General features: G+C 40.0%; 1 protein-coding gene across 1 annotated transcript in view; it reads right to left on the bottom strand.

The window, feature by feature from the left end:
- Nucleotides 1-13790, bottom strand: part of ZYG11A (zyg-11 family member A, cell cycle regulator) — an 83470-nt gene that overhangs the window by 55991 nt on the left and 13689 nt on the right. The window contains exon 2 of the mRNA XM_006839862.1: nt 2159-2324. Within this exon, the coding sequence (XP_006839925.1) occupies nt 2159-2324 (166 nt within the window). The remainder of the gene's footprint in view (nt 1-2158; nt 2325-13790) is intronic.

Raw genomic sequence — 13790 nt, 5'->3', positions numbered from 1 at the left:
GCGGGAGAAAGATGAGGCTTTCTACTCCCGTAAAGATTTACACCCTCGGAAACCCTGTACAGGGTTGCTATGGGTCAGAACCGACTCCACGGCACTTAACAACAACAACTGATGTTTAGTTCTATTTGAACATCACTATAAATAATATCTCAACTCAATAAAATTCAGAGATTCCCTTTTTTTTAAAAAAGGGAAAAAATACTGAGTCATGCTACAATATGAACTTTGAAAATAATATGCTAGTGAAAAGAATCTAGACACAAAAGGCCAATTACTCTATAATTCAGTGTTTAAGAAATGTCTAAAATAGGCAAATCCTAGAAACAGAAAGTCTATTAGTAGTTGCTTAGGACTGGGGTATGGATAGGGGCTCAGAGGGTAATAGCTAAAGGATATGGGGTTTGCTTCTGAGGTGATAAAAATGTGCTAAAATTGTAATGATGGTTATAAAAATTTATAAATATATTACAAACCAGTACTGTAGTCCCTTTATTTGCAGGAGATATGTTCCAAGACCCGCAGCAGAAGCCTGAAATTGTGGCTAGTACCAAATTAAATTATTATTTTTTTTACGATACAGAGGATGAGCTTCAAAAAGTTCATAGAAAAACTGTACTAAAAGCTAATGGAAATTTCCACAAACTTTTTGAAGTCCCTTCATACAAATGACAGGTACCAAGAAAGTACCCTGGCTGAAGAGCCTTAACCTGTTGGCTATCAGCAGGGTGCAGCGCAGGTGATCACCCAATGTGTTTCCCAGGTTCCCATCAAGTGGAGGAGGAACGCACTGCAGGGAATTATTTAATATATTCTTCTTGCCATAATCCTTGTAACTCACACCAAATAACTCTTTCCTATAGAAAAGAGTTGGGAGAAATATGGTAAAATTATGATTCAGCTATGAGTGACTGTTAACAAGGCTAAATATTATTATAAAACCTTGGCACTCTAATGTGGGTATAAAATGTGCCAGGCTGTGGCAGAGGAGTAGCAGCAGGAGAAACAAGAGCAAGAACACAAGATCGAATGGTGGGCTTCCTGACCTACAGAGCAAGTAAAGCTTAGTGTTTATGGGCAGAAGATTCCCTGTGGAGTGGGGTGCCTCTAGGCACTTAGCTGGGGGAAGAGTTAGGTTTGCTGTCCCACGGAGTTAGGGCCATGTGCCTCTGGACTGAGGCTTAGTGAAATGGAATGCCATTGTAACTCCAAGACAACACTGTGTGAGATTTCATCATACCAGCCATAACAGTGTAATTTAAATATTTTTGGACCCCAGTTTATGACAGGGAACTAAAACGGCTGAAAGCGAGGTTGCAGATAAGTAGGCATTATTGCTGTTGTTGTTGAGTGCTGATGAGTCGGTTATGACCCATAGAGACCCTGTATAGGGTTTCCGAGGAGCAGCTGATGAGCTTGAACTGCTGACCTTGCAGTTCAAATGGCTTTGCAGTCTGATGAATTAACCCACAGTGCCACACCAGGACTCCTCAGTAACAGTAGCCAGGCATTATACAGTTTTTCTGGCCTCATGGCAAAATGCTTATGCAGGTATACATTCCAGTTCCTCCCTCTCTTTCTCAGTCTTCTTTTTCCTCTGTTGCTCCAGGAGAACAGAGACCAATTATTGTGACATGAGTGGCCATGCAAGTTTTTAAGACGCTACTAGGTGCCACACAAGAAACTAGAAGGCAAAAAAACATACCTTTGGGCCAATGAACTGGGATGTCCCATAAAACCATGACCTTAAATCACCAAACCAAGGAGCCAAATCCCATGAAGTATTTGATTGTTTTGTTGTTGTTGGAATAAAGGAATATTTTTTAAGGATTATATACACAGTAACTATGTAAGGAATCTACTGAAGCAAGATTTTAGGATCTGGAGAACAGATGGCTAAGTAAGTGGTAGCCTGACTTAGTTTTCCATTTTGTTACTCTGTGCTCACCCAACAGCAGAGAGAGCCTAGAAGCAGACAATCTCCATGACAAAATCCCAGAAAGTCATTCAGAATCGCAATTCACCAGAAGTAAAATGGGAATGGTTTTTATACTGCCCACAAGGTTCATGTGAAGATCAAAAGAGTAACTATCCATGAACATGCTTTTTTGAGTACTAAAGTGCTCTGAGAGTATACACTGTAGAGGAGGTTTAGCATTACCTTCCCAAGTCATCACTCCAAGAAATCGATCAGCCACTTCCTGAGGGATATTCCAATGCTCCGGAAGGCACAGTGTCCCATCAGGTCTTTTAGAACACAATTTCTCCAGGTTAGCAATAAGGACGTTCAAGCATATATTGACCAAAGAGTGGGGAGATGACTCCTCCTATCAAACAAACCCCAAACAAATTTTGTTAGAATACAGCTACATAACATTTGACAAAAGATTGTTCATGTCACTCAAAATGCTACTTGACAAGGATACCTGAAGATATATTCTCCCCATTCTAATAATGATTCACATGTAGTGAAACCACCTTAATTCCACTTTTTTACAGACTGGAAGACTTTATGCTTTGTTGTACCTTAAACAAAATGCTTTAAATCCTTCACTTAGCACCTGTACTGTGCCAGCCACTAAAAATACAAGAATGAGTACAATATGTAGTTCTAGTACTTTAGGAGCTGACATCCTAAAGGGTGAATTCAGGCAAGAAATCAAATGGTTTCAATAAAATATGTGGAATTTCATCAAGCAGACATCACATGGTCATTCATTTTAAAAATATTTATTCATCAATTATTATGTGCCATAGAATTAGAAGGCTTATTCCTACCGACAAAAGTGTCTGTGACCTATAATTGTGATACATCCAGCATTCTTTAAGAGTACAGAACTGATAAGTCTATGGGCACTTTCTCCTCTAAGACACACAAGCATTTGTTCATGAAACAAATATTTGGGAAGTACGGTACTACATTAGACATGAAGAGAGGGTGACACACCAAACAGAGAGACTGTCGTCTTTCTCAGAGGCTTCATGCACATGAAACTCATTCCAGCATTTGAACCCTCTTCCCTATCTGTAGTTAACTGCTTTGCCATCTCAGTGTGATCAGATCCCAGGGTCACATTCTGGACCTCAGCAGCATCACAAAGGACACCGTGTTCTAACCTGACGCATATGGTTAAATACTACCTCTGCAGTGGTTCATTGGCTGATTCTTCTCAACAATTTTAACTCAGTAAATGTCATGGTCCAAAGTATAAATTATTTCTTAGCTGTGTTGTAAAGGATTAACTCAGAATGTCTGTTTCGTCCAACTCCTGCATATTCTAAAAGTTTGTTTCTTGCTCACCTCCTGGGACATAACCTGTAAGTTCTTGGGATATCCTGCCTGATAAAACTGTCTTTGTTTACCTGGTATCATGGGCCAGGTCAAAGAGTTTATGCTGTCAGTGTGCCTTGTAATGGGGCCTTAGGTTATCAGTTTGACCCCTGAAGGGGAACTAAGGCCAGTCATGCATACTTGACCAACCTCTAATAAAACCTGGACACCAAGGTTCATGTGAACGTCATAATTTGCAATACTTCATACATCCTTAGTGAGAATAAAGTGCGATCTACCACCGACTCCATGGCACAAAGCCACCACACCACCACCAGGCTCTACTAGAAGAGGACAACTGGAAGCTTACATCTGCTCTCTCCTGGACTCTGCCCTATGTAACTTTTCCATTTTGGATTTTAAATGTGTGAGCGCTGTAAAAAAAAAAAAAAATATATATATATATATATATATATCCACCCCTCGTCTGTCAGTTTGTCTTACTGTGGTGGCTTGCGAGTTGCTGTGATTCTGGAAGCTATGCCACTGGTATTTTAAATACCAGCAGGGTCACCCATGGTGAACAGGTTTCAGGTGAGCTTCCACTAAGAAGGAGTGACGAACTACTTCTGAAGATTTAGTCACTGAAAACCTTATGAATAATAGACAAACACTGTCAGATATAGTGCCAGAAAATGAGCCTCTCAGGTTGGAAGGCACTCAAAATGCTACTGGGGAAGAGCTGCCTCCTCAAAGCAGAGTTGACTGCGATGATGCAAATGGAGTAAAAGTCCATTGGAGAAAAGCCCGCAGGACCTTCATTTGCTAATGGGGCAAAATGAAGAGAAACAGCTGTGAACATCCAGTGAAAATCAGAACATGGAATGTACAAAGTATGAATCTGGGAAAATTGGAACTTGTCAGAAATGAAATGGAATGCATAAACATCGATATCTTAAGCATTAGTGAGCTGAAATGGACTGGTATTGGCATTTTGAATCTGATGACCACATGGTTTACTATGTCGGAAATGACAAATTGAAGAGGAATGGTGTTGCATTCACTGTCAAAAAGAACATATCCAGATCAGTCATGAGGTACAAGGTGGCAGCACTAATGGACTCAAGCGTGGCAACAGTAGTGAGGTTGGTCCAGGATCGGGCGGTGTTTTGTTCTGCTGTGTATAAGGTAGCAATGTTTTGGTACCAACTCTATGGCAGCTAACAACAGCAAATATATACATACATCTACAGTTGCTAAGTTGTATGCCCTCGCCTAACAAACTGATGAACCTGAGGGTATGATAATAAATCCACAAATACACTTGCAAATACACTAAAATCCCATGCATACAGAATAAGACAGTCCTTTATTAGCTTTTGGTTTCCCAGTTACATATATTACAAATCTACAAAAGTCTATTTAAACTCCCTCACTGTTTTAAAAGGCTTATGTCTCTAGTCCCTAGATATTATCACTGGAAAATATCTATTTTGAGAAAATGTCCACCATAATGAGTTATGGTGGAAAGTTTTGTGGTGAGTTTTCAGACTAAGACAGACTAGGAAGAAAGAGAGGCAGCCTAGTTCTGAATGTTTATCCACTGAAAACCTTATGAATCGTAGTTGAATGCTGTCAGACAGCACCAGAGTATCAAGTACTGAAACATTATGAGTAGCACCAAAATACTGCAAGATATAGTGCAAGAAGATGAGCCCCTTGGGTTGGAAGGCACTCAAAATACAACTGGGGAAGTGCTGACTCCTTAGAGTAGAGTTCACCATGGTGACATGAGTGGAATAAAACTTTTAGGATCATCATTTGCTTATGGGGCACAGCTCAGTATCAGAAGAAACAACTGTAAACATCCATCAATAATCAAAATATAGAATGCACAAAGTATTAATCTTGTGAAATTTTTATTGCTGTTACAGAGGAGCTAGTAAACTTGGAAGTTGTCAAAAATGAAATGGAGTCCATAAAGATCGATATCCTAGGCATTGCTGTTGTTGCTGTTGTGAACTGCCTTCAAGTCAGTCCCGACCCATAGTGATCCTGTATAGTTTTTGAGAAGTGGTTGGTGAGCTTGAAATCTCCAACCTTGTGGTTCAAACCAATGTTGTAGTTCAGTGCATTAACCCACCATGTCACATCAGGACTCCTACACATTAGTGAGCTGAAATAGACTAGTATTGACCATTTTGAACCTGACAACAATATGGTTTGCTATCTGGCAATGACAAATTGAAGAGAAATGGCATCACATTCATCATCAAAAAGGAATATTCAAGATCTATCTTGAACTATAATGTCATCTATGTCAGAATGATATCCATATACCTATAATTAAGACCAGAGAATACTACTGTAATAGCTAAGGGTTTGTATAAACTTGACTGGGTGAGGATTTCTAGTGGATTAGCAGTTGTGATATGGTTATCCCCACAGTGAGATCTAATACAGGCACAATTAACTCTATGATGATTGGCTATGAGCAGCCAACCAATTACTAAGATGTTTCCTTGGGGATGTGGCCTGCTTGTAATATAATGGACATGCAGAAAAGCTTGCTCTCTTTTTCCGCTGGATCCATCCTCTAGTTCTTTGAACCTAAACTAGTGGCCTTTCTCTACTGTCTGTCTGCTCTTCTGTCTGCTGGGTATGCCTGCCAATCTTGACTAAGCTGAACCGGACATGGGACTCTCCCATATCTATGATTATGAGCTGTTTCCTTGATATAAACTTTTCTTTATATACATACATATAGAATTTTCACTAGTTTTGCTTCTCTAGAGAACCCAGCCAAAGACAACCACTACTATTCAAATTTATGCACCAACCACTAAAGGTAGTGATGAAAAAAATTGAAGAATTCTACCAACTTCTTCACTCCGAAATTGATCAAACATACAATCAAGATATTAAGACTTACTGGTGATTGGAATGCAAAGATTGGGGGGGAAAAGGATCAGTAGTCACAGAAGCCATGCTAGAGATAACATGATAAAATGTTGCAAGACCAATAACTTACTCATTGCAAATACCATTTTTAACTACATAAAAGACAACTATATACATGGACCTCACTAGATGAAATACACAGAAATCAAACTGACTACATCTTTGGGAAGAGATATGGAGACACTCCATATCATCAGCCTGGGACAGACTGTGGAACAGACCATCAACTGTTCACATAAAAATTCAGGTTGAATCTGAAGAAAATTAAAACAAGCACACAAGAGCCAAAACATGACCTTGAACATATTCTACCTGAAGTTAGAGATCTTGACTCAAGAACAGATGTGATGCATTAAACACATATGACCAAAAAACAGAAGAATTATGGAATGATATTAAGAACATCACACAGGAAGAAAGCATTAGGAAGGAAGAGACCAAAATGAGTATCAAAAGAGACTCTGAAATGTGCTCTCCAGCATAGAAAGACAACTTCAAAGGGCAGCTGGAGAAGTGAAAATGAAGTATTATAATGAAATGTGCAAAAACCTAGAGTCAGAAAGCCAAAAGGGAAGTACATGCTTAACATTTCTCAAGGTGAAAGCACTGAAGAAAAAAATTCAAACCTTTACTTGCAATATTGAAGGATCCAATGGGCAAAATACTGAATGATGCAAAAAGTATCAAAAGAAGATGGAAGGAAAACAGACAGCTACTATATCAAAAAGAAATGGTTGATGCTCAACCATTTCAAGAGCTAGCTTATGATCAAGAAAGAAAGTTCAGCCTTCACTGAAGGCATTGGCGAAAAACGAGGCTCCAGGAATTGATGGAATACAAATTGAAACCCTTTAAAAAAAAACCTGACGAAACATTGGAAGCACTCACTGTGTACACCAAGAAATTTGGAAGACCTTGCCAACTGATTGGAAGAGATTTGTTCCCATTCCGAAGACCCAACAAAATGTGGGAGTCACTGAACGGTTATCATTAAATATCACATGCAAGAAAAATTTTGCCGCAGATAAATAAAAAACTATTGCAGCAGTATATTGATGGAGAACTTCTAGAGGTTCAAACCAGATTCTGAAAAGGGCATGGAACAAGGGATATCACTGCTAGTGTCAGATGGATCTTGAGAGAATACCAGAGAGATGTTTTCTTGTGCTTTATTGACTATACAAAGGCTTTTTACTGTGTGGATCATGACAGCCTACGGATAACATTGCAAATAATGGGTATTCCAGAATACTAACTGTGCTCATGAGGAACCTGTACGTAGATCAAGAAGCAGTCATTTGAACAGAACAAGGAGATACTGAATGGTTTAAAATCATGAAATATGTGTGCCTGAGTTATATTCTTTCTTCATACTTATTCAATCTGTACACTTAGCATACAGTCTGAGAAACTGGATAATATGAAGAATAATGTGGCATCAGTACTAGAGTAAGACTCATTAACAGTCTGTGATATGCAGATGATACCTTGTTTGCTGAAAGCAAAGAGGACTTAAAATACTTACTGATGAAGATCAAAGACCACAGCCTTCATTACTGGTTGCGCCTCAATGTAAAGAAAACAAAAAATCCTCACCACTGACTAATAAATAACATGATGATAAAGAAGAAAAGACTGAAACTGTCAAACACTTCATTCCGCTTAGATTTGTTACCAACACTAGTAGAAGCAGTAGTCAAGAAATTAAAGGTCATATTGCATTAGGCAACTCTGTTGCATAAGACTTCTTCAAATAGTTGAGGACCAAAGATGTCAGTTTGAGGACTATAGGGGTCTACTAAAGACTCCAAACTGCATCTTTATCTGCTATTGACACTTCAAGCACCATTGGATAAGCTGGATCATACGATAGTAGCAAAGTGGCATGCACAGCTACCTGAACCTGTTGCACAGCATTCTCTTGTTCTGGGCCCTATTCAAAACATACAGATATTCAAGTCACTGAATAAACAGGCCAAAAAGACACACCAAAACGAGGGATATGTTGCTCTAAAATCCAAAGAGGCCTATGAGGTACTGTTACTCCGTTTTAGTTGTGGGAGGAACCAGATGCAGTAACTTATCCTTCACTTTATCAGAAATATCTCAACATGCCTCACACCACTGAAACCCTAAAAATTTCACTGAGGTGAAAGGTACCTGGATTTTTGTCAGGTTCATTTCCTACCTGCTAGCATGCAAATGTTTTGCCCATAAGTCCTGAATCACTGATACTTCTTCACTACATTCAATTAGCATAATATCAATGTAATGGAACAGTGTGATGTCTTGTGGAAGAGAAAGGTGATCAAGGTCTCTGTAGACTAAATTATGATGTAGTGATGGAAAGTTAATATACTTGAGGTAAGACAGTGAAGGTATATTGTTGGCCTTGCCAGCTGATGGCAACCTGCTTCTGGTGATGCTTAGAAACTAAAATTGGGAAGAAAAATGCATTGGCCAGGTCAATGGCTGCATACCAGGTACCACTAGTTGTATTAATTTGCTCAAGCAATGTAACCAATTGCATCTGAATCGCTGCTGCACTGGAGTCACCATCTGGTTAACTTTACGATAATCCACTGTCTTTCTCCAAAACACATCTGGTTTTTGCACAAGCCAAATAGATGGCTATGTGCAGTAGAGTCGGTTCCAACTCATAGTAACCTTGTACAGGGTTTCCGAGGCTGTAAATCTTTACAGGAGCAGAAAGCCTCATCTTTACTCAGCAAACAGCTGGTAGTTTCGAACTACTGACCCTGCTGTTTGCAGTCTGATTCGTAACCACTACGCTACCACCATGCACAGGCCAAATAGGCAAGTTAAAATGGGAACATGGTGGGAATCACTTACCCCTGCATCCTTCAAGTTCTTGATGGTGGCATTAATCTCTACAGTCCCTCCAGGAATGTGGTATTGCTTTTGGTATACTATTTTCCTAACAAGAGCCAGTTTCAATGACTTCCACAGCTATGTTATGGTTAAGTGCTGTTGAATCCGTTCTGACTCATAGCAACCCTTAAAGATAGCTAGTGGATGTGAACTGCCGACTTTGTGGTTCACAGTCCAGTACTGATCCTACAGTGCCACAACCATAATATCCTTTATTGTACATTTTAAGGATCTGTTGTGGAGGTTCTACCAGTTGCTGAATATGTCTGTCTATCCTAATTATGCATTCTGGAACTGAAGAAATCACTGCAGGATGGATTCTGGGATCCAGTGGACCCTCTGTGAGATGGACCTTACCTTAAAACTCTGAATAATTTGATCTCGATAAGCCCCCACACTGATTGGTGGGGATCATAACAACACTTTCACTCTTCTGAAATGAGAGTCAATTCTGAACCAGTGTCCAATAGTCAAACAACAAGTATGATTATTTCCTTTATTCCAAACAACAGTCATTCTTGTAAGTACATAGATTTCATTGGGGGAGGTAGGCAAAAAGTAACACTATAAATTTTTGGTGGTATAGAGGGGTCCTTATTCAAGGAGACCTGGCCTCCCCTTTATTCAAGGGATTCTGGGTCTGTAAACTGGCTTTCTACCACTCGTCGGTCAGTTTGTCATACTGTGGTGGCTTGTGAGGTGCTGTGATTCTGGAAGCTATGCCACCAGTCTTTTAAATACCAGCAGGGTCACACATGGTGAACAGGTTTCAGAGAAGCTTCCACACGAAGACAGAATATGAAGAAAGAGTGACGAACTACTTCCAAATATTTAGTCACTGAAAACCTTATGAAGAGCAGACAAACACTGTCAGATGTTGTTGTTGTTGTTAAGTGCCGTCGAGTCGGTTTTGACCCATAGCGCCCCTGAACAGGGTTTCCAAGGCTATAAATCTTTACGGGAGCAGAAAGCCTCATCTTTCTCCCACGGAGCAGCTGGTAGTTTCGAACTGCTGACCTTGCGGTTCACAGCCCGATTCGTAACCACTACGCTACCAGAGTTCCAGAAAATGAGCCCCTCAGGTTGGAAGGCACTCAAAATGCTACTGGGGAAGAGCTACCTCCTCAAAGTAGAGTCGACCATGATGATGCAAATGGAGTATAGCCTGTGGGAGTAAAGCCCACGGGACCTTCATTTGCTGATGCAGCACAACTCAAAATGAAGAGAAACAGCTGTAAACATCCATTAATCTAGGAAAATTGGAAATTGTCAGAAATGAAATGGAAAGCATAAACATCCATATCTTTAGGCATTAGTAAGCTGAAATGGACTGGTATTGGCCATTTTGAATCTGACAACCACAAAGTTTACTATGCCAGGAATGACAAAGTGAAGAGGAAAGGGAATGCATTCATTGTCAAAAAGAACATGTCCAGATCAGTCATGAGGTACAATGCTGTCTGTGATAGGATAATATCCATATGCCTACAGGGAAGCTCTCTATTATTTAAATTTACGCACCAACCAATAAAGCCAATGAGGATAAAACAGAAGAATTCTACCAACTTCTTCAATCTGAAATTGATCAAACATGCAATCAAGATGTATTGATCATTACTGGTGGTTGGAATGCAAAGGTTGAGAACAAAGAGGAAGGATCAGTACTTGGAAAATATGCCTTGGTGATAGAAATGATGCTGGAGATCTCATGATAGAATTCTGCAAAATCAATGATTTGTTCATTTCAAATACCTGCTTTAGACATCATTAAGAGACAATTATACACATGGACCTTACCAGATAGAATACACAGAAATCAAATTGACTACATCTGCAGAAAGAGACAATGGAAAAACTCTGTATCATCAGTCAAAACAAGACCAGGGCAGATTATGGAACAGACCATCAATTACTCATATGCAAATTCAAACTGAAGCTGAAGAAAATGAAAACAAGTCAATGAGAGCCAAAAGATGGCCTTGATATCCCACCTGAATTTGGAGATCATCTGAAGAACAGATTTGATACATTAAACACTAAAGACCAAAGACCAAAACAGTTGTGGGATAACATCAAGAACATCATTCAGTAAAAAAGCAAAAAGTTATTAAGAAGAAAGAAAGATAAAAATCAAAATAGATGTTAGAAGAGACACTGAAACTTATTCTTCAGCATAGAGATGCTAAAGCAGATGGAAGACATGAGGAGGTAGAAGAGCTGAACAGAAAATTTCAAAGGTCAGTTGGAGAAGACAAAGCCAAATATTACAATATGTGCAAAGATCTGGAGTCAGAAAACCAAAAAGGAAGAACACGCTCAGCATTTCTCAAGCAGAGGAACTGAAGAAAAAATTTAAGCCTCAACTTTTGTTACTGAAGGATTCTCTGGGCAAATTATTGAATGATGCAGAAAGCATAAAAAGAAGATGGGCTCTGGAATACACAGATTGAGACATGGTTTGAATGGAGAAAAGGGTGGAAATAATGTTAAGATGCTTGGCTGTCTTGGTTTCCCTGGCATACCACTATAAAATAGACACTGGAGGGGGAGAGAAAGGAATAGCCAGAAATACCACCATAGAAAGCTTGTAAGTACGTCTTCTGCCAATAACTGATGGGAATACCTAAAGAGGGGATACAATGTGTCCAGTGAAGGAGGCTTCCTGCAGAGCCTCTGCATTACACAAGACCATAGATGGAATCCTGAGCAGCATCCAGAATCTTCTGAGGGGAAAGGTCCACTTGAAAGGACAAGTAGACCAGCCTGGAGTGGCCAGAAGAACAGAAAATATGTCCTGAAAGAAAGACTGACAAGAAAAACACAAAACAATATAGGCAGGCCGACTGATTGCTACAAGAACAAACAAGTGGCTTACCCAGGAGACATCAAGGCCAAGTGGTCAGATCCCCCTCAAGGCAAACCCCCTTCTAAGACTAAGGTTCAATGGGGATACATGATCTGATTGGTGATCACTTTTGTCACCGATAAGGGGGAGTGAGGGAAAAACAGCAATGAAGCTACAAACTAAGTCCTACAACACTCAATAGACTCCTGTGAACCCAGATGGAGACCTGGTTGGCCAGCAGTGTGCCAAGTCCAGGGGACTCATGGACCCAGAGTCAGCGACACAGCCACAGAGGACTAGAGTGGAGAGTGAAGCAACCAGCTGGTAAGCAACCAGCTGTACTTACACAAGCCTAAGTACACCCATACTTGCAGATAATACCCACTTGACCTGGCTTTAACAACTGGATGATCAGAGCTTAACCAGAAGAACAAAGAAGAGGAAAAAATAATAATAATCTGATAAAATTTGATGAACTTGACCTACACCTTGGATGCAGTAGCTCAAAAGAGGGAATAAATCTTTACAGCAAGGATCATTCTCACCCCCTCCATATACAGAGTAGACAAGGATGGGCAACTTGGACACTGGCTACTAAAAATGGGAGGGCTTAAAAGGCAAGAAGTGACTGGCTTACAAACTTTCATGAGGGAAACTAGATTCAGAGGGCATGGAGCAAGGTAGAATCTCCACTGAGTAATAACCATTCTGCCTAGTCAGGGCTGATGAAAGGAGATGCAGATAGGTCTCTTGCGATACAATAGCGAATAATTGTTATCAGGAATGATTGTAAGGGCCGGAAATGTAAAGGTGGACGTTTTGGTGCAAAGGGAGGGGAGTGATTAACCTTATAGTCCAAGAATGGTAGTCTCTGGGACCATCAAAGGAAAAGAGGAGAGAAGCAGTGATGCCAGGGATGGAGGCAGAGACGATGACATGGGGAGATAGAGCAGCTGGAAACTCTGGACCTGGAGAGAGAGGAGGGTGGAGTGTGGACGACAGGGGGGCAGGCTCGCAGGGTATACCCTTTGATCGATGATGAATGGAAGGGATTGTAACCACGGCAAGGAAACAATATATGATGGGATCAATATGAAACTGATGTACTCCCATGTAAACTATCACGTAATTCAAAAGATGGAAGGAATATACAGAATCACTGTATCAAAAGGAAATGGTTGATGTTCAACCATTTCAAGACGTAGCATATGATCAAGAGCCAATGATACTGAAAGAAGTCCATGGTGCATTGAAGGAATAGGCAAAGAACAAGGCACCAGGAATTGATGAAATAAAAACTGAAATCTTTCAAGAAGTAAGGTGGCACTGGAGACACTCACTCATCTATAACAAGAAATTTGGAAGACAACTATATGGCCAATTGATAGGAAGAGGTGACCCAACAGAATGAGGAAATAATCAGACAATATCTTTGATATCTCTTGGGAGTAAAGTTTTACTAAAGTTAATACAGAAACAGCTGCAAGCATACATTTGACAGAGAACTTCCAGAGGTTCAAGCCAGATTCAGAAGAGGTTGTGAAACAAGGGATATCAGTGCTGATGTCCGATGGATCTTGGCTGAAAGCAGAGAATACCAGAAAGATATTTACCTGTGCTTTATTGACTACGCAAAAGCTCTCAATTGTGTGGATCATGACAAGCTATGGACAACATTGAGAAGTATGAGTATTCTGGAACACTTAATTGTGCTCATGAGGAATCTGTATATGGACCAAGAGGCAGTTGTTTGAACAGAACATGGGAACACTGAATGGTTTAAAATTAAGAAAGATGTGGACAGGGTTGAATTCTTTCACCATA

Source organism: Chrysochloris asiatica, unplaced genomic scaffold (assembly GCF_000296735.1).
Source record: "Chrysochloris asiatica unplaced genomic scaffold, ChrAsi1.0 scaffold00026, whole genome shotgun sequence".
NCBI lineage: Eukaryota > Metazoa > Chordata > Mammalia > Afrosoricida > Chrysochloridae > Chrysochloris > Chrysochloris asiatica.
The sequence above is the reverse complement of the archived record's forward strand: the minus strand, read 5'-3'. Positions and strand labels throughout refer to the sequence as shown.